This window comes from Diabrotica undecimpunctata, chromosome 6 (genome assembly GCF_040954645.1).
Source record: "Diabrotica undecimpunctata isolate CICGRU chromosome 6, icDiaUnde3, whole genome shotgun sequence".
NCBI classification, from domain to species: domain Eukaryota; kingdom Metazoa; phylum Arthropoda; class Insecta; order Coleoptera; family Chrysomelidae; genus Diabrotica; species Diabrotica undecimpunctata.
The window spans coordinates 138288640-138313394 of NC_092808.1; the positions used below are offsets into that span (position 1 = coordinate 138288640).

Here is a 24755-nt window from a genome sequence, read left to right on the forward strand (position 1 = left end):
ACTATGAAATAACTTGTATGCAGTATCGATGAGTAGAGAGTAAATAAAAACGTTCGTTTATATTGAAAATTATACAAAAAATTGAAATAATTCTGATTGAAGTTCTAGAAGAGTAATATTTTAAAAATTGGTTAAATATTCAGCACTTACTCTCCTCTGGCATTTTCATAACTACAAATTCAAACAAACCACTTGAATAATTATAAAAATAAAGAAATCGAAAATCATACAAAAATTTGTAATAAAATCTTAAAACTAAACGCAGCCAAAACGTTTTAGGAAGTAACAGCTGTCAAATTTGTTTGGTTAGGTTATATTGCCAGATGACGTCACATATAACTAAGCTTTGAGGACAAGAATCGGTCTGAAATGCTAGTGTTTAAAATTTTTGTTTTGGGAAGTTTTGTCACTTTCGTGACAAAGTGATTTTCTAAGCTATTTTAAAAATGTGCATTGCACTGGAACCGGCATTTTTCACTGTTTGATAACTTTGGTATCTTGTATTCAATTTTCTGTGTTTTCTTTAAATTTCTTTTCCATTTTGAAGGTTCAACTTTCTTTCGTCGACCTCTTTTTTGCTTAATTTCTGTATCTGTTAATTGTTCATTTAATAAATTTTCTTCCATACTTGCGACATTCAGTACTTGAGACATTTTCTTTATCAGTACTCCATATCATCCTTATCAGTTCACTGTCTGATGAAGGTTAGTAATGTGGACCTTGAATTGGACAACCGAGTCAAAATTTTGTACTTAGGAATAGTCGTGATATCTTTAGTGAGCAATGGGGAAATCGAACAACTTGGACCAGCGATAATATTTGGATCATCTGTTGTTATTGAAGTAGAACCAAAATAAGAGAAATTAGCTTCTAGCTGAAGTAATTACCTACTAAATTGGTAGGTATTTATTAATAGTAATAATTAGTTGCCAATATCAGCAAGAAACCATTACATACTCCGTTTAATAGATCTTTTAAAATAAAAATACTCAATTTTCACCAAACATAACCTTACTTTTAGGAAAATTAAAAATAATATGAGAATTCACTATTAAATACTCAAATTATGGTTCTCCTCTTCTAATGTCATTAACGCTAATTTTTCACATCTACTTCTGCCACTTTTCATCATTTTATTGAATAAAAAATGAATAAAAAACTGTAAAACTTAGCAAAGTAACACGTGAGGTTTATTCGTTACAATGAATATTTAACACAAAATAGCCTACCAAAACAAGTTAGGTGTACTTATCTGATTTTTGCTACATAAGCTATTCCCCGAAAAACATTGTGATAAACAGCAGAAATCGTTTAAAATACCTTAGCGGTTTTTAGCTGTATTGCATTGCATCATTTTGTTAAATATATTTCTGCAATATCAGCTATGTGCTCTTAACTGATTTTTGTAGTAGCTTTTGCATTCTAAGTCGCTATTAGTTTACAATGTAAACCTTTTAAATAAACATAAATGATTTTTGTAGAAGATATTTTTTTGTTTATTAAAAATAATGAAAGTAAGAACCATTTAAAGCAACTTAAAGTATTTTGCTTGTATAAGAAGTTTCCATCTCTATATCCAAAGAAGGTTTTCAAAGATATAAACTATAGTTATATTTATTTTATTTGTTTATTATTATATATTTTTATATTATTTATTTTTTTTCTTAACTTTAATAACGGTCTCTGGAATAGATAGAGATCGAAACGTCAGCAAAAATAAACATGTAAATAGATGAATTGTGGCTTATTTACAACATTCTCCCTAAAAATACGAAATGCCACAAGCAAAAAGCCACAGAAAAATAAATATTACTATAATTTGAATATTTGAAAACGATCTCTTTATATAGAGATCGAAACATCAGTAAATTAAACCTATAAATAAATATTTTGTGGCTTATTTCATACAGTCTCCTAAAAATACAGAATGCCACAAACAAAAAGCTATAAAAAACAAGTAATTTTGCAGAAAGCTTACTGATGCCACCAGGATGTCGCGGAAGTTACGCTAAAACGTCTTTTGACGTGACCGGTCCTTAAAGAGTCACACAATGAAATTTTTTTAAAACAAATTTTAAGACAGTTTCCACACCACCCCAAAGGTATGTCTTGTGGCGCGTTACTTTTTTTTTAAATGGGTGTTCGCCAAGAGCCATATTGTCCCATTAAATAAAATGAACAAAACACTTAAACAGTATAAAACAAAATAAAATCCTATAAAATAAAATAAAATTCTATCAAAATAAAATAAAAATATTTTTTTATGTAACAAAACATTGTACTATTCTATTTAAACACAAACACTATACACACTTACTATGTTTTTCTCGTTTTTTTTTTGTTTTTGGTTTTTTTATGCTGATGTTCCTACTAAACTATTAGAAAATATTATTCGCTGTCTAAATCTGAAGATGCAGTGCTGCTATCGCTGTCATTATCTTCACCTGGTGTAATTATAATTGGCTCTAGTAAAACGTCGACATGAGTATCAAGTTCCCACATACGATGTTCTTCTTTAATTATGTGGCCGGTACATTTAGCCCATGTCTCTGGAGTTACATCAAGGATTGCTTGAATTAAAAGTTCCTTAACTTCGTTTAATTTGAACGTTTTGTTATTGCGTGCTACTTCTCCTTTCACTTGCGCCCAGATAAGTTCAATGGGATTAAGTTTGCAATGATAAGGTGGTAGACGCAGAACTTTGACACCATAATCCTTTGCAGTTTTATCCACAGCATATTTAAGATATTCACTTTTCCTTAACCGTGCAATGTCAAGTAGCTGAATTTTAAGCATTGATTCTTCGTATGCAATCACCTTTTCTGTAAGCCATTCTTGAATTCTCCCTTTCCGCCATGCCGTAACAACCACAGACCCAGATTCCAATTTTGGTAAGATTGTCTTAAACCAGCGCTCAAATATTTCGAAAGTCATTTCTTCACGATAATCACCTGTTTTTTTCGACTCAAATTAAAGCAAACTATCATCAATAAACCCTGTATCACTTCCTACATGGATGATGATTTAACGCCGTCCCTTTCCTGATGGAGCTTTTAATCCTGTAGACCAGCCTTCTATAAATGCTTCGCGTTTACTTTTGACATTTAAATCTTGCCAAACTTTTCCAACTGTATGACCTTCGTTAATTCAGGTTTCATCCAAATAATATATTTTGCGCCCAGTGCTCCGAATTTTTCGTATTTCTTCTAAATATTTTCTTCTCCCCAGAATAATTTCATTATTTTCTAATAGCATACTTTTTCTGTTGCGTTTTACATATCGAAAGTTCATTTCGCGCATGGTCCTGATTAAGACTCTACGAGAAATCTTGGGTAAGAAGTCATCGTTTTCGTGCTCTTGAGAAATTTTTTTCAGTGTTGGAGTTTCACTCCGAAAATAAAATGAGTGAATTTTTCGACGTATAATATTTAGTTTACCTTAACCTTTAGTTTAGTTTTACCTTTTTCTTGCTTTTTATTTTCCGATGTATTTTTAAGTATACGATAAATACAGCTAACGGATACTTTTGTTAAACTGGTACAAATGTCGACCGCTTGGCTAACATTTAATTCCATTTTTCTGCCGACAATTCCTTCATAAACGTTCCTTATCATTACCTTCTCCGTGGACGTTAACATTTTTCGTCTCTTTTGCGGCTTTTCATTTTTGGAATCAACATCAGAATTTTGCTGCCTTCTCTTGAAACAACTCGGTTTTTCGTCCATTGTATTTCAATAATCACAGAATATAACTAAAAATTTACTATACAACGACAAACTATAACACTCTTATTTTCAATAACACGTTTTATCAATACTACAATATAGTATTGATAAAACAGTATTGACAACAATATGTTTACAAACTTATCACATAAAATATACTCACAAAATGAAACACATGCACTACCCATAGAAACACCAATGTAAATGAACCATCGGTTATGTCTTGATGGGCATTTCTTCGGCGAAAAAATAATAAAAACTAGTTTTACAGCTATGTCTGGGTCGGAATTCTAAATCGCTAATTTCAACGTTGCCAAACGATTGAAAAATAATGTTTTAAAATATCGATTTTTATTTTATAAATTTAAATATGTAACGAAACGGAACATCTTTATTTACGGAATTTATATAACGGAATTTATTTCATTACAATCTTGTGCTTAATTTTTACTATTGAAAAAATCATGTTTTTTGGTATTTTTATAACGGTAATAATAATAGCTGCTTGGAAGAATACAGGTTTTGTATGACCATAATTACTACTTGTGAACAAGAATTACCTACACTGTACGACAACTTCTGGTGAAGTCTACTATAGAGAAGCACAAATAAATATACTACTTTATATATTCTGTAATTTCTTATGAGGAAACGCAAATTACAATTGAGAAAACGGGTAGTTTTCGAGGGCCGCTGTGTACATTTAAATTTGAGGATATTTGGCGTTAAAACTATGAAATCACTCTTCTAAATTGAGGATTTCTACTATAGTTAGTATATTATTTTGGTCACATTTAGTATTAACGTTTAGAAAAGTGCTTTTACTAAACAAGTTTTACCAGTCGTTAATTTCTCTCTTTCTAATAGTCCCTATGAACAAACCCGAAAAATGAGAAAACGTGGACTTAACGAATTTTTGCAGTAAGCCCACGATATATCAACACTAGAACAGTAACGCAAAAAGTGAAAAAATAGGTAACGTCTGGGTGATTTGGGATCTTTGACTATAAGCACAGGATCTACTTAAAACTCCGGTCAGTCTTTTTGGTGATATTTTAATGCCAGTCTCACGACGGATATACATATATAGATGAATAAACTTTAAAGGAAATATTTTATTAATAATATTTTTTTATTGCCATCTCAGTCATAAGTAGGTCTCCGTAAAAAAATTTGTTTGAATTAAAACCAGTTTAACCACCAGTGATTTTCAACAACCGGGAAAAAATTAACAAGCGTATTTAAAAAAAATTGATTAATATTTACATTAATAAGTTTAGTTCTTGCTAAAGCGGTCGTTAACAAATTTCTAACATTAATTTATTAAAAAAATGTTAGAAATGATATATGGTGTCTGCACACTTAATCCAACTCTGCCAGACGGTTTTTGAAATATTTATAGTCAAGAGCAGTGAAAAAACTCAAGTTCAAGTTTGCCGCATCCGTATTTTTTATGTCATCATGTTACTAAGTTACAAAATCGAATGAACGTAACTATTGAATCATTTTGATCATGACATAGAAAGCGACCGACTGACCATCAACAAAGTGTCACATATCATGAAATTACAGCTTACCAATATTTGAATAAGTATATGCTTTTTAAGACCATAACCAATTTTTGTGAGTTTTATTGTCGTAGGTGGTAAAAACTTTATTGATTTATTGTGGTAACAAATTTATATCGATTGCTCCGGGAAGATAACTAAGCTATATGTTACGTGTGACTGAAAACTTGGCACCTAAAAAATATAGACAAATCTTCATAAATTGCTTAATATTGTCACAATTAATACACTTAATAGCTGAACTGAATATTACTAGATTTTTAAATTATCGGTGCTAGGTGAAAATAAAAGAATAACTGTTTTAATCACCAAATTAGCATCTTGCCACAGTAAAAAACCGCAAAATGAATTATTGAATAGAATCCTTTTTTTGTTGGAGTATTTGCAAAAGTTCAGTAATGAGTAGGATTATCTTCTTCTTTAAGTTCCATCTTCTATCGAAGGTTGAAAATCATCATGGCTATGCGGATTCTGTTGACTGCTGCTTTAAATTGCTCCGCACGACTGCATTCAAACCATTTTCTTCAGTTCTTAAGCCACGATATTCTTCGTCTTCCCACATTTCCTCGCTTTTCTCGAATGTTGCCTTACCTAAAAAGCTACAATAATGAGTATCTTTGCGCTCTGATAACATATCCTAAAACCCAAGTTTTCGTCTTTTAGGCGACCAACTTATTCAGAGGCACTTGTTTTAATGTCTATGCTTTCAAGCCACAAGGAAGAGTAATGGATACGTAACACCGAAGCATTCTTAGGCGTAATCCTAATCTTATATTCCGACAACAATGAAACTTTTTATGTATAACGAATGATGCACGTGCTATCTAAATACGTGTCTTAATTTCTTTGGTATGGTCTTCATTTATTGTTATTTGTTATATGTTTTTAAATATTTGTATTTGTTATATGTTTTTAAGTATTTGTATCTACACTCAAAATTACAGTATCCTCAATAATGAATTGGATATTTACATCTGCTGATTTAGTCATGATCATGCATTTAGTTTTTCAAATTCATCCTTTTTCTTCGTTAGTCCGTATTCATGACAGCATTCATTAACTCGTTGCATTACGTTCTGTAAATCATTGTTGATATCTGTCATTATTACTGTATCGTGTGCAAAACGCAAGTTGTCCAAAACTTCTCCATTGATAGATATACCTTCTATTGGATTTGAGAGCGCTTCTTTAAATACCGCTTGACTGTAGAAATTGAAGATGCGTGGCGATAGCACGCAATCGTGGCGGACTCCTCTCTGAGATTTTGATATCTCGGGTGTTCTGGTTTGAATAATTCCATGAGCACATATTCTCGTGCGGTAGCTTTCTCCTCTTTTGTGTTTTTGATGGCATAGATGACTTCTTTCCATAATAGTGGTGGTCCGGTATCCTCTGTGATTTCTGATGGTATTTCTTTTCTTTAATCATTAAATAGCTTTTAGATGTAAGTGGTTCATTTTGAAGAATATTCGTTTTTGTGAAACGAAAACTTTTTCTAGTAACTGTTTCTTCTGATTTTTTTTGTGTAAATTAAAGTATCATATTTTTTATCCAGATCTTCTTTTTCCTTGGATCTGTCGGAGAGTCTCCTCTCTCTTGCCATGGAATTTTCTTTATAATGTTGTTCTGAATTTCTTCGTATTTATTCAGGTCTTTTACTTTATGTTTTCTTCGTTCTTCCTTAAGTTCAAGAGTTTCTACTGTCATCCAAGGTTTTGTGTTTTCTCTAAGTGGTTTGAAGGTTTTTTTTTCAACTGACACAAGGGTATGTTGAATTTTTCCCTATTTTTGGTCAATTGTTAGAGTTAAAGTTCGAGGATTATATAGTTCTTTCTATACGGTTGGTCGTGGTTGCTGTTGCCAAGACTTATTATTACATTATTGATACAGCTAAGATATCTTCTTCTTAAAGTGCCCTCTCCTCAATAGAGGTTGGCTACTACAATTTTAAAATCTTCTCTATCTTCAGCTGTTCTTATTAGCTGTTCAAAATTCAGCCCTGTCCATAGTCGAATGTTTCTGAGCCACGATAGTCTTTTCCTTCCTAGGCCTCTCTTTCCCTCGATTTTTTCTTTCACTATAAGTTGGGCATATTGGTACTTATTATTTCTCAGTATGTGGCCTAGGTATGATGTTTTTCTAACTTTTACTGTGTTAAAAAGTTCTTTCCTTGTCTATTCTATGCAGCACTTCTTCGTTTGAGGTATGCGATGTCCATGAAATTTTGAGCATTCTCCGGTAGATCCACATTTCAAAGGCCTCCAATTTATTTACGGTTGATGTTTTTAGGGTCCACGTTTCAACTGCATATAGAAGAGTCGACCAGACGTAGCATTTTGATAAACGTAGTCGAATTTCGAGTTTTATTCGAGAATCACAAAGCAGTTTTTTTATTTTTTCGAAAGATTTTCTGGCCTGTTCTATTCTCGATCTTATTTCTAGATCAGGATTTAGGCTGCTATCGATCCAACATCCCAGGTACTTAAATCTATTGACCTGTTCTAAAATGTGCCCATTTATTATGCAAGGTTGAGGTACGTTTTGGTTTTTTCGGTTTGACATCACTTTGGTTTTTTTAATGTTTATTTTCATACCAAATTGCTCACAGGTCGAGTTGGTCTTGTCGATGAGTCGTTGTAGACCTACGTCGGAATCCGCAATTAACACTGTATCATCGGCGTATCTGATACTGTTGATATTTACGCCATTCACCTTGACTCCATCCTTGGAATCCTCCAATGCTTCTTCGGAGTAAAGATTAAACAGCAGAGGCGACAGAACACATCCTTGTCTAACTCCCCTCCTAATTTCTACTTCTGCGGATGTGGAACCTTCGATCCTAACTCTGGCGTTTTGGTTCCAGTACAAGTTTTTTAAGAATTTGATGTCTTTTCCATCTAAACCGACTTCTTGCAAACGTTCTAATAGTAGGTCGTGTCTTACTCTATCAAATGCTTTTTCGAAGTCTATAAAGCATATAAATATATCTTTCTGTTGGTCGTAGCATTTTTGGGCGAGAACTAGTAAACTGAACAGGACTTCTCTCGTTTCCATGCCGGCTCTGAATCCAAACTGATCGTCTCCGATGATTGTTTCGCACTTTCTATAGATACGATTATGTACAATTTTTAGTAGGACTTTTACTGCATGTGGGTTTGGCTTTTTTGGTAGTGGGATGAATATTGACTCCAGCCAATCTTGGGGTATTTTACCTGTATCATAAATGCGATTGAATAAAAGGACAAATATTTCGATATTTTCTTCGCTGATTAATTTTAACGTTTCTGGGTATATTCCGTCTGGACCTGGGCTTTTATTTGTTTTAAGATGATTAATTGCATTTATGATTTCAGATTTCAGAATTGTTGGCCCTTCGTTGTTATTTTCCAATCTTGGTTCTTCTCGTATTTCGTGAAAAAGAATTTTAATATAGTTTTCCCATTCTTTCAGTTTGTCTTCCGTTGATTCTAGCAGTTTGCCATCCGTGTTCAGCATGGCGTGAAAAGTCGTTCTCTTGGTAGTCGATGTAAACTCTTTTACCTTTTTATGTAAATTAAAAAAATCGTGCCTTTCTTGTAGTTCTTCTATTTCAACGCATTTTGTTTCCAGCCATTTCTCTTTTGCTTCGGTTATTTTTTTTCGAATTATTCTATTTAGTCTTTTGTATTCTCCGTCCTTGTCATTTTTTCCTTTGGATTCTCTTCGTTTGTTCATTAATTGTAAAATCTCTTCTGTCATCCATTCCTGTTTGTTATTTATAGGTGTTACTTTTAGATGTTTTTCCGTTACAATGTTCATTTGTTCTTTAATAGTTTTCCACAGAACGTTTATGTCATCGTACTCGCTAATTCTATTGTGGTCGATATTTCCTAAATTTTTGTTTAATTCTTTATTTACTGTCTGATGTATGGTGTCGTTTTTCAATAATTGGATGTCTAATAGTTGGTGTTGAGGTTTTTGTTTCTTTACTAGTTTCCATCTTGCGCGAACTCTTGCAACAACAGGATTATGATCGGAATTGATGTCAGTTCCAGGATATGTTTTTGCACTGATGATTGCATTGTGATATCTTTTGTTGACCAATATGTAATCTATTTGGTTACGGATTACTCTGTTTTCATTGTGTTGTGGTGAAGTCCAAGTGTACAATCTGCGAGGGTGTAATTTAAACCATGTATTTGTCTAAGCTAAGATATAGTTGTCTAAAATATGGTGGTACTCTTTTTATCATGTTCATTCAAGGGATTACGTACTTGTAGCCTGTTTCGACATCAAACTTTGTTCCATCTGTTTAATGAGTGTCCTAGACTTCTTCTTTTCGACCTGCATATTAGTATTTATTCAGTTAGTATTTAGTTTAAATCTAGTGAAGTAAAGATCATATTATTAAAATTATCATAAAATATATATTTACTGATTTTATTAAATCTCGTAAACACTTAATAAAACACTGATGATCACTTTCTTTTTTTTTTCTTAGAACCCAAAACGAGAATTATATACAAATACAAGTAAATACAACAAATATACAGATGTGGTAAATATTTCATACGCAACAGATGTTTATTATTTGCACATCCGCAAAGAGAAAAATTTTTTCATGACACTTTCATGTTCAAAAGACACTGAATTATATTACCTCTAAAGGTAATATAATTCAGACTAAAATACTGATTTTATATTAAATATAGTACGATTCAAGAAAAAAAATATTGTGTATTTATAGGCTATAGAGCAAAACTGTCTAAATTCGGATTTCTGGTGTGATAATTTATAGAAAATGTATAATTTAATTATTAATTCAGAGAAAAACAAACAAATGGTCTTATTTGTTTTTATAAAACAAATTTTTAGAAGAAACATAACTAGAAACGCCCGAAGTACAAGAAGAAATAATAAATCCCATATCACCAAGACAAATAAGTTAACTGATTAGAAAAAGTTTACCAACGAAAGCATCTGGTCCAGAAAAAATCACTAGCAGAGCTCTGAAGTATCTTCCTTCGAAAGCAGTTGTATATCTGACAAACATAACAAACGCAATACTAAGATACAGGCTCCCAAACAGATGTAAGAAAGTCAATGTAATCATGATACCAATGTCAGGAAAGAACCACATATTTACGAAAAATTACAGGCCGATTAGCTTACTTCCAGCAGTCAGTAAGATAGTGGAGCAAGTCATCCAAACCAGACTCCAATCAGAGACTTATAGGCTAGGGTTAATCCCAGAAGCACAATTCAGATTCAGAGCTCAACATTCCAGCGAACTACAAGTACTCAGACGTACAGAATATGTAACAGCTAGTTTCAACGACAAGAAACATACAGGAGCAGCCTTTCTGGATGTAAGCAAAGCCTTTGATAGAGTGTGGCATAAGGGACTAACATATAAAATAAGAGTTTATATACAGCTGTAAGAAATCTACAGACGGTATTGGATACAATAGAAGAATGGAGTATCCAATAGAAAATAGCAATAAATCCAGAAATGACCCAAGTGGTTATCTTTAAAAAGAGAAAAGATAACACAGAAGAACAGCTAACAGTGCAAGATATACCCATCGAATAGCAAAACGAAGCAAAATACCTAGGAATCACAATGGACCAGGGTCTAACATTTACACCACATGTTCATGCGACAGTCAAGAAAACAGCAATTTGCAGAGTCGCAATAACAGGACTCGCAGGAAGAAGAAGAAAATTAGCTATAAAAATAAAATTCAGACTGATAAATAGCATCATACTACCAATAATTACATAATAATGAGGACATAGAAGTCCCAACAATAAAAAGAAGATTCAAGCAGGACACAAAAACTGCCTTAGAGATGCTGCAAACGTGCCCAGATACGTCGCTGAGAGGTTTCTATTCAGAGACCTAAAACCAATAAGGATACTAGATATAATGGAGGAAAAAGATTGAACAAAATTCGTTAAGTTAGAAGACTACCCAAATCGGATCCTGCGAAAGATATTAAGAAATGACGTGTACCATAGATCGAAGCACAAGAGACCCAAACATTAGTAAACATATAATAAAGTTTAGATATTCGCAGCTCTATCAAAAGAAGACAACGCACTAAACTTTGGTATGGCAGTGTATTTACTAATGTTGATTTTATATGTTTCATACAGCTCCCAAAAAAAAATCTATAAAAAACACAAAAAACCGCTTCAGTCACCAAAAAAAAATTAATAAAACAGTTAACAAAAGCCAAGCCACAAAAAATACTAACATTATGCAAAAAACGAGCATGAGGGCCCACATCCTGGAACGCCGAGTCACCTAACTAGGTGTAGCTTAGAAAGGGGACTCGGAGCCCGACCAAGCAATACAGATCGATGATAAGTCACTAGAGATAGCGGGAATAAAGCTCCTTACGCTGGACTGCATTGTTCGGGGTAGGATTCCGTGTGGAAGGCCTGTACCAAAAACTTCAACACGAGAAGCCCTTTGCTGATAAGAGTGCTTCTATAGTACATCAGAGCGCCATTGGGAGGGGGTAGAATGGATGGTTTGGAGCGTTTGGGCAGAGTGGAGTGATTCCTGATAATACCAGGTAATCCTCCCCGCTCCAGTGAATTAAATCACTTTAATGTTATACTTAGCGAGTGTACAAGTCTCTCAAGCTGGGTACTATTGTTTGATTGCTTACGTTAATTTTTACTCACACTAAATAAATTACCTACAAAACGACTCACTTCATATGTAGATTAATTATCTACAATTAGGTGTTAAAAAGGATATTCATGTTTTAGGAAAAAATGTCTATAAAAAGGTTTTTAATTGGTAATGAAGTTTATCTTTCAGTAGTGACTTTTATTTTTTACTACAATCAGACCGCTTGTGTTAAGGTGGACCAAGAGGTTTCAGCTAAAGTTTCTATTAAGCGTGGTGTCAGACAGGGATGTGTTATGTCACCGATGTTGTTTAATGCCTACACTGAACCAGTTTTTGAAATAGCGTTAAATAATCGCCGCGAAGGTGTTAAGATCGGTGGTGAAATTATTAACAACATCAGATACGCCGATGACACCGCAATAATGGCAGAGAGTCTAGAAGATCTTCAAACCCTGTTGAATGCTGTAAACAACGAATGCACTGAAAAGGGCTTAACAATCAACGCAAAAAAAAAAACAAAATGGATGGTGGTCGGAAAAATTAATATCAAAGACTCAGTACTAAGATTAGATAACAAAATCCTGGAAAGGGTGAAACACTTTAGATATCTGGGTAGCTGGATTGACTGCAGGGTTGAAAGTGACGGGGAAATTTCGACCAGAATAGAACTCGCACGGAAAAACTTTATTAACTGGCGTTCTGTATTATGCAGTAGAAATCTGTCGTTGACCACACGTCTAAGAGTATTAAAGTGCTACGTCTGGTCCACTTTGTTCTATGGATGTGAAACCTGGACAACAAAAATAAAAAATCTTAACAAATTAGAAGCGTTTGAGTTATGGTGTTACCCTCAGAATCCCGTGGACAGCACACATATCTAACGAACGCGTGCTAGAGACCGTGCACAAAGAGCGAGAATTGATCAACATCATCAAAATGAGAAAGGTCCAATACTTTGGTCATATAATGAGAGGACTTAAATATCGCTTACTCCGGTTAATCATTCAGGGCAAAATCGAAGGAAAACGTTGGGTCGGAAGAAAACAACTGTCCTGGCTGCGTAACATTAGACAATGGACAGGTCGAACGGTCGAGGAACTGTTTCATCTAGCTGCCGACCGAGAATCATTTCATCAGCTTGTCAATATGACGATAGCCAACGCTTGAATACAAGCGCCGCAGACAAAGAAGAAGAATGACTTTTATATAACCAAACACTATAATTTTATTACTAATAAAATAACTACCTTCTATTTTATTATATTATTTATATCTCTTGTAAATTTTTATTCTAAATAGACTGTTTTTTAAAATTTATTTAAATATAAATTTATGTATAACTGTAAACCAGTCACCTTAACTAAATTTTGTTAGTGGTTTCTTACAACTAACTGTAGTATGTTGCTGTTATTAGTAATAATTATAGATTAAGAATATGAAATATTAAATTTCTTGAAGGTAAAGTAACACTATGAATGACAGACTGATTAGACTAGCTGTCTTGAAGTTAATGGGTTTTCTAAATCTATCCATGCCATTAACAAAAAAATGATTTTCAGTTTATTATTAATTTAGATCTTTTCGTTATATTTTTATTTATTTATATACGGCATCCATTTACTTACAATTTTTACAAAGTTACATCTTAAAAACAATAAATTATTAAATTAACAATCACAAGTTTTACAAAGTTACACCATAACAACAATAAATTGTTAAAATAACAAACACCCCAGAATAATACAAACATATAAGAATAATACAGAACTACAACAAACCTATTGTAAGATACTTTTTAGTTGTTTTTTAACCCTTAACTACCATGGCCAAAAATTAGATATAACTTTATTTAAAAAAAAACTTTGTATTCAGTCAAATTAACATATCTATGCACTTTCTCGAATTATAAGAAAAATAATAACAATGCAGTTTTTTTATATCCAATGGTGAAATCTAGGTATCATAGCTCCTACCTAAAATTAAAAAAAATCGATTTAGATTTCGTATCTCAAAAATGACAAGCATGATTTTACCTTAAGTTTCAACACAGCTTATAACGTCTGTATGCGGGAATGATTTTTGCAAATAAAATCTCGACATTTATCGCACGATGAGCTTTCTTTCTTTTGGTTTTTGGAATATGGACATATTTTACACCTTCCCCTCTTTTTTCATCGTTGTGGCTCTGGATTTGCGGCAGGCATTGGTTCCTGAAGTCCGGAAACTTTAAAAATGGCACTACGAATTTCTCTCGGTAAACAAGTTTGCTGAGGAACTCCCTATAAAGGTGGAAGAAGTTTTAGACCACTTGTACCTATTTTTGCCATAAAACACATCCCTTGAGTCAGATATATTACTTTCTTCACCCGAATATTCACTACCAGTTTCGCAATTATTAATTTGCCAATTTTTTTCGTCATCATCGTCCCATTCCTCTTCACTGTCTGTTTCGTGATCACTGTGTTCACTAGCCTGCTCTAAAAACTCACTGTCACTATCTAGTCCATTGTCTATAATTTTTTGTCCCTCCTCTTCAAGTTCTTTCTGTGTCAGAGGACGTTTATTGCGACTACACCCCGCCATTTCAAATTACTCGTTAATTGCACTATAAACACTTATACCATGCGTGCCTAACTCTGCAGTAGTAACAGATAAACTAACGGAATTTTCGTAGATCGATAAATCACCTACCGGTCGAAGATTAGCAGAAAGCGCGCAAGGCTCAATCTATGTTTCGGTAGCGAAACTTGGCATTAAAAACTCGGGGGGTCAATTTTGACCCCGCCATGGTACTTAAGGGTTAAACAAACTAATTTTGGAGTCAAAAATATCCATTTGTCTTGGTAGGCTATTAGCACTCCGGACCAACCGTGTAGTTGGTTCATTGATACCATAATTAGTGTGGTGAAATGGCACTGAAAAGATTTCTGAGTGTCTGTTGCTTCTACTAGGAACTTTAAGACTAACAAGCGATAAGAGTTGAGGACAATCTATAAAAGCATTAATAACTTTGTGTAAGAAACATAAATCTACAATGTTCTCCTTGACTCAAGTGTTGGTAAGTTGACTATCTCTTACCCACTGATAGTCGTATTCCTCTCTCTTGCATCCACTCTTGGATGCTACCCTCAAAAATGTATTCTGGACTCTTGCAATCTGCTGAATGTACCAGTTGTATGATGGGGACTATACAACTGATCCAAACTCCAGAATGGGCCTAATGAGACCACAATAAAGCTTTCTAAATATATACAAAGATAGGTCCACAGATGTGCCTTGGATAAATCCCAGCACTTTCATCGCTATGTTTGTTACTTGATTGATGTGGATTGAGAGTGACAGTTTGGTGTCTAACCAGATTCCCAAATCTGATACTTTATGTAGTAGTGCAAGTTATTTATGTACAACCAAAAACAAGCAAAAGAAAAGAGGGCCACAATGGGAGTCTTGTGGCACGCCCGATGGAACTGTCATTTCAATTGAAGTGTCACCCAAGTTATCTGCCTGCATATGGTCACTAACAAATTCTGAAATCCACTGAAGAAGGGGATCCAAAATACCCAAAAGCTCTTAGTTTTTGTAAAAGGACCCCATGGTTGACACGATCAAATGCTTTGGAAAGGTCAGTATAGAGTGAGTTAACCTGGAATTCCTCTTCAAAGCTCTTATATATATGACTGCCATACAAAACTAGGTTGGCATCTGTTGACCTCCCTCTCATAAAACCAAATTGTTCAGTACTGAAAATGCCTTTAAAACTCCATGTCAGTTTCTTACTAACCAAACAATCAAGCAACTTGGGCAGCTCTAACTAATTACAGACAGCTCTATAGTTTGATATATCGTTCGTTGCACCCGATTTAAAAATCGGCTTTAAAAATCTTTTCTTCCAGAGACTGGGAAAGCTAGCTATACCAAGAGATCTGTTAAAAATAAACAAAATTGTTTTTGTAAATACACATATACATTTTTTCAAAAAATAGGGTGGGATTTCATCCGGCCCTGCACCTAATCGGTTGTTACAACTTGCAATAGTATCATAGACCTTAGTAGCTGTAAGTATTATAGAACCCAAAAAAATTAAACTGTCAAAACTAATAAAAGGTAAGTATCTGGTTGTTCATCTGAGTAGACTGATGAGAAATATTCTGCGAACATATTGGCAAGCTAAGTAACCTTGACATTTAAGCCAACCCTTTCATTATAGACCATTCTGGATGGATATTATACCCATTTCTTTTGCTTTTAATGTAAGACCAAAAATATTTTGGATTATCGGAAATGTTATTTTGTATCCCATCTAAATACTGTTTCTGACAGTCTGCTCTTAAAATTTCACACTGGTTTCTTAAAGCCACAAAACTGTCATAATCATCTTGCCTACCACTAATTTTAAATTGTTTGTGGGCCTGTTTTTTACATATAATTAGGTTACGCAGCTCTGACGAAAACCAAGAGCGGAATGTAGAGGTTTTATATTTCTTTAGTGGAACAAAGTGTTCTATCAGCGAGTAAATTATATCATAAAAAATGACTACCATACTATCAACTGTACCAATAAAAAACAATCCCTCTTAATTTATACTTGCTAAATAATTATATTTTGAAAAGTAGTTACCATTTTTGAATTCATAAAAGTATTCCTCGTAATTCATAACATCAAAATTTTCTTCACACACTAATTAAAAGCTAATAGCTGTGTGATTTAAACTATTCTCAAAAATTTTATCTACTGCTGGAATGACATTACTAGATTCCAAATTACTAAAAACCAGCTCCAATGGGACTCGTTTGCTGTTCAAAATATCATTCTTTTGAAAAAAGTTATAGAAACTAAAGCAATTTGCTACAATACTTACAGAGTCATTTCCAGTGCACGTCACTGTCAATCCCAATTCATCATTGCCCCAATTAGCTTGTGCTAGGTTGTAATCACCTGCCAAGACAAACACTATCTGAAAAATTACTGTAAACATATTCAATAGTTTCTTCTTCTTCTTTGTTTCCCGTGCTTGTATTCAAGCGTTGGCTATCGTCATATGACAAGCTGATGAAATGATTCTCGGTCGGCAGCTAGATGAAACAGTTCCTCGAACCGTTGGACCTGTCCATTGTCTAATGTTACGCAGCCAGGACAGTTGTTTTCTTCCGACCCAACGTTTTTCTTCGATTTTGTCCTGAATGATTAACCGAAGTAAGCGATATTTAGGTCCTCTCATTATATGACCGAAGTATTGGACCTTTCTCATTTTGATGATGTTGATCAATTCTCGCTCTTTGTGCACGGTCTCTAGCACGCGTTAGTTAGATATGTGTGCTGTCCACGGGATTCTGAGCATGCGACGGTAACACCATAACTCAATAGTTTCACAATGTCTTAAATAAAACTGAGAAGGTGATGGAGAAGGTATATATACACAGCCATTAACAAAATTTTGAGTTTTGATTTTAAATGTTAGGTATAACTGATATATGTCAGAGTCAACAAGAGAAACTACGATTCTTTGAGTAGAAAGACTCTTTTTAGCTGCGATTAATACACCACCTCCACGTGTCTTTAGAGTGTTTAACCCCACTTCACGATCACATCTGTAAATGTCATACTCTAGAACTCCCACTTCAGCATCAAAATAATCTGAATTCAACCAAATCTCTGCAATCATTACTATATCATAGCAGGAACAACTCAAAGCTCGCTGGAAACTCTGTATTTTTGTTCGCATTGAGATAGTAAAAACATACATTTGATTTTGATTTCAAGTTGTCATTTTTACTTATATCACGGTCTGATCTTCTATATGATTTTCTTAGGGTGTTTTAATTTGACCATAGCGCGGATGATGGTTTAAACTCAAAAGACAAATATATGTATTAAAACAAATATTATATACTCCAAATAAATTCCTTTAACATCCAAGTTTTGGTAACTATCTATGAAACGTTTATGTAATTAAATAAAATATATTTCTTGGCCTTTTCGTTTTCTTCATTATTTATTTATTTCTTAGTATAATATCAAACTTTGTTCCGGTTCTGCGTTTACACGGAAGAAACGGAAAGGAATGTAAAACTTAAGGCCGTTCCTCGGTATTCTGGGTATACCTAAATTCCAATGTAAAAGTTTAAATAAAATAACTATGGCAAAAACTATGGCAGATATTTAGATAATTATTTTGTGATGTGATAGGTCTTAAAAAATTTTAGTGCACTAACTTTTTATAAATTAATTCATTGTTTAAACAGTTTTTTTTAATTTTTTTGTTTAAAATCAACAATCATGTAAAATTAAGCTGAATTGAAGTAACCCATGTTGGGAACTTGGAAGTATACCATCGTGTTCTAGCCAATGTTCAAATCTATTTTTAATTATTCTTTCTAATGTTCTTAAGACACATGAAGATAAGGAGGTAGGAGATAGTCGGTAAGAACTTGGATCACGTTCTGGTCTGCCAGGTTTTTTAATCGGAATTACCAGGTACTCTTTCCAACTATTTGGTATTGGTGTCTTATCTGTCCAAATATTGTTTAAAAAACATATTGTTACATCTTGTAAAAATGTTCATTTCGTAGAGTAGGTTATAATATTAAAAGACAATAGGTAATAGTTGTATATTTAACTGACACAATGAACTATATTGGAATGACTCACTAAGTTTAGTGGATCAGGAGATAAGAGAGATTCGGTTTTAACGTTAGTATTTTGTCAAGCATAAAAATTGGTTTATTTATAAATTATTGGTTTTAAATACATTTTTGTTTTAACAAGATGGAGCACCGGTCCATAATGCCGAATTCGTTGAAAATTATTTAAATAAAAAATTTCATTATGGGTGGATTGAAACTTATGATTCTTGTTCACCAGAACTAAATCCTCCTAATTTGGGTATTGAAAAAAACAGTATTTATAAAACTGGCTTTAATACTAAGAAATAATAATTCCAAAGCATTTATGAAGTATTTAGAAACATAAAGCCAATGCATATACTCAATTGAGTAAGATCTGCAAGGAAAAGTTGTCAATTATTATTATAACAAAACAGGGGACATGTTGAATATTTATTATAAGTTTTAAATTTTTGTAAAATGAATTCTAGTTGGTTTGGACACCTATTGAGAATGCCTAACGAACGTTGGCCACAAAAACTTCACAGATGGAAGCCTCCTGGAAGAAGAAAAAAGAGGTAGACCTCGACGCTCCTGGAATGAAGGAATTAGAAGAGCGATATATATATATATATATATATATATATATATATATATATATATATATATATATATATATATATATATATATATATATATATATATATATATATATATATTATATATTGAAATGATTTCAATATGTTAAAAAGGATACAACTTAAATGGATTTTTATATGAGTTTGTTGTTCATGAATTTCATGAAGCCATCACAATGTGGGTTCGACTATGAAATAAAAGAGAGAAAAATTCGACTCTGAAATAAAAGAGAGAAAAAGATTAGTAAATTGTTAAATAAATTAATTTTGACTTACCTGGTATAGTGTTAATAATTTCTGAATAGTATAGTTGCCTAGTGTATAGGTGAATCGTCTAAACCTTAAAAAAGAACAAAAAAAGAAGAATTCTTAAAAAATATTTAAACAGAAATTTTAAAAGACGTCAGAAAATAAACTGTCAAGCAAGTCTGTGGGAGCTAAATTAATAGGGGTTTTGTTAAATAAGAAATTACAATGATGTGGAGATGAAAAGAATAAATTGTATTAGCATTGTAATAGAATAAGTTTTATATCTGAACATTTTTTTTTATAAATTCCCAAATTAGATGTGATTAAAGTGATTATGAGAAATTAATGTTGATTGACAAATGTGTCAGAACAGGACAGTTTTATGGTTTAAAAAAAATAGAAGACGAAAAGAAAAAGAACGTTGGTTGCTGTTAGCAACGGATAATGGTTTTTTTGGGGAGGCTGACGAGGATTTTTTCGACGAAGTGGAGCCCTGAAACTGTGGAATAGGTCGGGAGTGTTTTTTTTAACTCGTCTAATTAGAATTTTAGTTTTTCCACAGTTTCCACAGCAGAGATATCCAGAATTTGTTTCAGAGAGTAAGAGAAACAATTTGACTTATAAATTATTATTGGAGTACAGAAATGTCATTTAAACTGAGAAAATTAAAATTCATGAATTAACATAATTGCGATAGGCCTTAAAAAAAATTGAAAATATTAATGATCATTAAATTAAAAATAGAATAGTACGTACCTTAACTTCCGAAGAGAGGATTGATATTCCAGTTTCACCGATTATTTTGCGAGTAGTTAGTTTTCTTTAAATAAATCAGAACTGCTTTAAAGTGAGGTTGGATAATAATTTTGGGGATCATTTGAAATTTTGATTATATTTGAATGCAAGTTAAAAGTCAGCGGAATAAGGTGTTCATTTTCTTTTTCTTTAAACTTCATTTAAACACTTTATAAAGTTGCAATATTTATTTAGTTTTTAGGTACTTGTAGAGAGTCTCCACATTTTGTAATAAATTTTTATTGTCACGACACTAAACCACATTAAGATTTATACGATTCCTATTTTTTTTGTAAATTTTTAAAGGCAACCCAAGTTGCAGACGAATTTTATTGTTTATAATAAATTTGTTCAATATTAATAAATAACGTGCTTCATTTGGGTTAATTTATCAAAAGTTTAAAGTAAATTTTGGGTTTTTTTTTTAACTTTACCAGGAGACTACAGAGTCGACGTCACACAGTGACAGATTGCTTAGAACACATAATTGAGCTAGCTGAGGTATATATTAAATTAAACAACGAACCACATATTTTAAAAATTACAACATTTATTATAAATAAAAATAAAATTAATAAAATACAACTTTTTCAATATATATATATATATATATATATATATATATATATATATATATATATATATATATATATATATATATATATATATATATATATATATATATAATTCTAGTTGGTCCTATGTGTGTTATTGTTGTTTTAATTTTTATTATAATGTTAATATTTTCGTAAAGTTAATTCTGATTATTAAGTACTGAGTTACTGAGTGTTTTGTTTCTAAGTGTCTGTAACGTGATGTCAAATAAAGAATTTATTTGCAGAATAGCTCCAACTACTAAAAATAGATATATAATATGTCAGATCAATTAAAAGAGAAGTTGGTCTTATATTTCCTTAGTGAGACCCCCTAACAAAATTTCGTACGCCACTGAACGCTTCCATAATATGTCTATCAAAAGTTTTATAAAGTTTTTTAAAATTTTTCTTCATAAAGAAGATATTTAACCCTGTCGTTTTCGACATTTTTCAATAATCGTCCTGTATCTCGCTAACGTGGGGAGCGATTGATGATTTGATTAGGTAATCGTTACCTTAACGAAAAAAGTCGTGACATCTAAACTTTTTTTTTCTATCTCCTAAAACATACCAATTTGGGACACCCTGTACAGGAAGACAGATAAAATAGAGGTTTACTCATAAAAATTCATTCAGACAAAGCTTCCAATCATTAGCCTCGCCTAAGTGCAAATTTTATTAGCAAATAATCGGCCAGACAATATTGAATTCCAAGAACAACACTTCATTTCTTCAGCTTGTACTCAGATAGAAAAAGAGGGGTATCACACTGGGTAAGTATGTCAAGAAATGATAAAGTAAATAGCCTCTCTTACTTCAGTTCTCGATGCGAACCGGTCGGTGAAAGAGCGCGCCAAAGCATGCCCTGAATATCATGCGGCGATCGTCTGCAACGCTGTGAAGCGAAAGTGGTCATTCATATTTGAAGTACTCTTTAATCAAAGACAGCATGTTAAGCTACCTCATAATTATTGCAATAGTGTCAAATGCTCAAGTTTTCGGATCTAATAGTACTTTTAACAATGTTACTGCGCTTACTGCCGGCAATGACTTGTGGTTCGGTTTGGTACGGGACTGTCAAGAACCGACGGTATCTTGTATCAAGAACAGTATTTATAATTTTCTTAAAAATACCTTTGACTACGATCATGACGTGAATTTTACTAGTTTTATGAAATTTTCGAAAAACAATTTTATTTACCAGGCCCCCATTAACGAATCTATAAGAACGGGTATCGACAACAACTTCCTAATTGGAGACGAATCACCGTTCGAAGAAATATCTCGATCACTAAAAGATCATTCTAAAAAATTTTTAATGACACATGATCTGGAACTTCAATTACCTGATCCCTTTTTTCTTGGTGCCACATTAAAAATTTCACCAAGGAGTTTTGACGAAAGTGGTACTATGCTCAATCTACAGTTGATTCCAAGGGATCTGAAGACATCAATAGGAGAAGGAAGAATATTCGCAAATCTGATTGGAAAAATCATCAGTAAGTATTTTGTTTTCAAAGCATGACATTTGCGCGTCATATTTGGTGGGGGTAAAAGTTGTTCTATAGTCTTCTCGATAGAGGGCAACATAGAAAGTAGTTTAAATTAAATTGGGTTGTCTGGTGACATCTTGTTTTAAAATACGTTGTATCTCAATTTGTTTTAGACAATAAAATAATTTAATTTTATACTTTTTAACAATTTATTGCCTTTAACTACTTGTTCTTAGAGATAAGCTGTTATCAGATACAATAAAACTGTCAAATACGTTTGAATATCCTACTTATAAATTGATTAATGACATTTTTTGAAACTAAATGAGTTCAAATGTGCATACAAGGCAGTACTTTGATAGTACTTTGATTTCTTAAAATACACTGCACGCCTTTTGAAGTACATATATATCTTGATTATCTCTATATATTTTATTTTAAAATAATTCTTTTCTTTGCTGAGTATTCATCATCATCATGGCTTATTCACTCCTGGCGGAGTGTTTGCCGCCCTTTTGGGCTCTCTGATTTATTTATTGCGGAAAATCAGTCCGCTGTTGTTTTTTTTTATTATTATAGCAGCGTGTGTGACTTGGCCCTGTCTACAATTTTCCTCCATTCTTTCCGGTCCTTACAGCGCTCCTTCCAATTGTAGATTCTCAGCTTCTTTATGTCTCCTAAGACTTGATCTCTCCATCTTGTTTTGGGTCTCCCCTTTGGTCTCTTTGTTGTTGGTCTCCATCCAGTTATTCGCTTTAGGATAGAGTCTGGGTTAGCTCTTTCTGTGTGTCCCAGCCACCTAAGCCTTTGCGTCTTCACGAACTTGATTATGTCTTCACCCTCGATGACTTCTTTAATTTCTTCATTGGTTAATCTTCTAAATTCGCCTACAGGTATTTTCTCACCGGTCCCATTATTCGTCGAATTATCTTTCTCTCTAGGATTTCCAACCTCATTTCATCTTTTTGTGTTAGGCACATCGTCTCTGCACCATAGGTGATCACTGGCCTGATTGCAGTCTTGTAAATTTTTAATTTGGTTTTCTTACTAATGTACTTTTCTTTCAGGAATTTTTGGTAATTTTAGTAGGTTTTATTACCCAGTAGGATGCGTTCATTTATTTCATCCGTTCTATCATTTCTGTCATTCACCATCACTCCCAGGTATTTAAAACGGTGTACTCTTTCAAATGTATATGCACCAAGCTTAATTTCTTTCTCTATGTTCGTATTCTCCCTTGAACACTTGAGGTATTTCGTTTTGCTTTGGTTTATTACTAGCCCTCTCTTCTTTGCTTCTTTATCTAGTATTAATATTATGTTCTGCATGGTTTTTAAATCTCTAGTAACCAGTGCAATATCGTCTGCATACGCTATCAGTTGGGCTGAAGATTCGATAATCGTTCCCATAATTTTGGCTGCTCTTACTGCCCCCTCTATGGCAATGTTAAATAATGTTGTTGACAGGGAGTCTCCCTGTCTGACACCTACCTCCATTTGTACTTCATCTGACAGGCCTTCCCTTGTTGCTGAGTATTAACAGCATTTAATCTTTTCTTGCAACCCGGCACTTTTTTTGTAGCAGCGATAAGTATGAATGCAGTTTTATTTTTTTGCTTAATGCTGTTTTTACACTTTTTCACCGAAGTATAAATTTTATATCATTTTATTCAGTTAAAATATAATTAGGTAGTAGAGTTTAAAATCGGTTCCAGGAAACTGGTATATAGAGCTAATATACCGGCTCAAGGTGGTCGAGATGGGACTAGTCAAAAAGAGAGGATCATTTATTCTAAGACAGTTGGAAGAAATCGTACATTATCGGCCACAACGCTTTAGTCAAACAGTGCCATTCATATAAGTTTGTCTACCATTTGTAGGTTCTTACACGAAAGTGAACTTGCATCCAGAGCTACAATAGTGTTAGCCATAGAGTTTGGGCTACTTAACATCAGCATTGAACTGCAGCACTATGGCCTAACACATTAATAAATCTAGATTTGTTTTGTACCATTTGGATGACCCAATCCTGGATTGGAGAAAATATGAAGAGAGATACTTTCAACAAAATATGGCTCCTAGTATTATATTTGGGGAAGAACCTGTTACTTCTTCGTCTTCTTCTTCTTCTTTTAATATAGACATGACTCAGTCTGTTTTTCAATGTGCATCCAGTAAGTTGTCGTTCCATCGTTTTCGTGGTCTTACTACTGATCTTCTTCCTATTGGGGAACTGTCTCTTGCCGTCTTTACTACTATATTTGTTGTCATTCGGCTTATATGATCGTTTCATTCTACTCTTCCAGTTCTTGATGTTCTCCACCTTGCATGTGTATCTGTACTTCTAGCTCTGTGTGTCTTATAGTGTCTTACCATCAATTTTTCTTAAGTGTTTTCATCTCTGCTGTTTCTAACAATGGTTTTGTTTTTGCCGCGTATGTCATTATTGGTCTGATGACTGTTT

At 33.1% G+C, this 24755-nt stretch overlaps 1 protein-coding gene across 1 annotated transcript in view; it reads left to right on the top strand.

Annotated features, from left to right (window-relative positions):
* Positions 1-21634: 21634 nt before the first annotated feature.
* Positions 21635-24755, top strand: part of Osi17 (DUF1676 domain-containing protein Osi17) — a 114554-nt gene continuing 111433 nt past the window's right edge. The window contains exon 1 of the mRNA XM_072535526.1: positions 21635-22298. Coding sequence (XP_072391627.1) covers positions 21749-22298 — 550 coding nt within the window. The 5' untranslated portion in view covers positions 21635-21748. The remainder of the gene's footprint in view (positions 22299-24755) is intronic.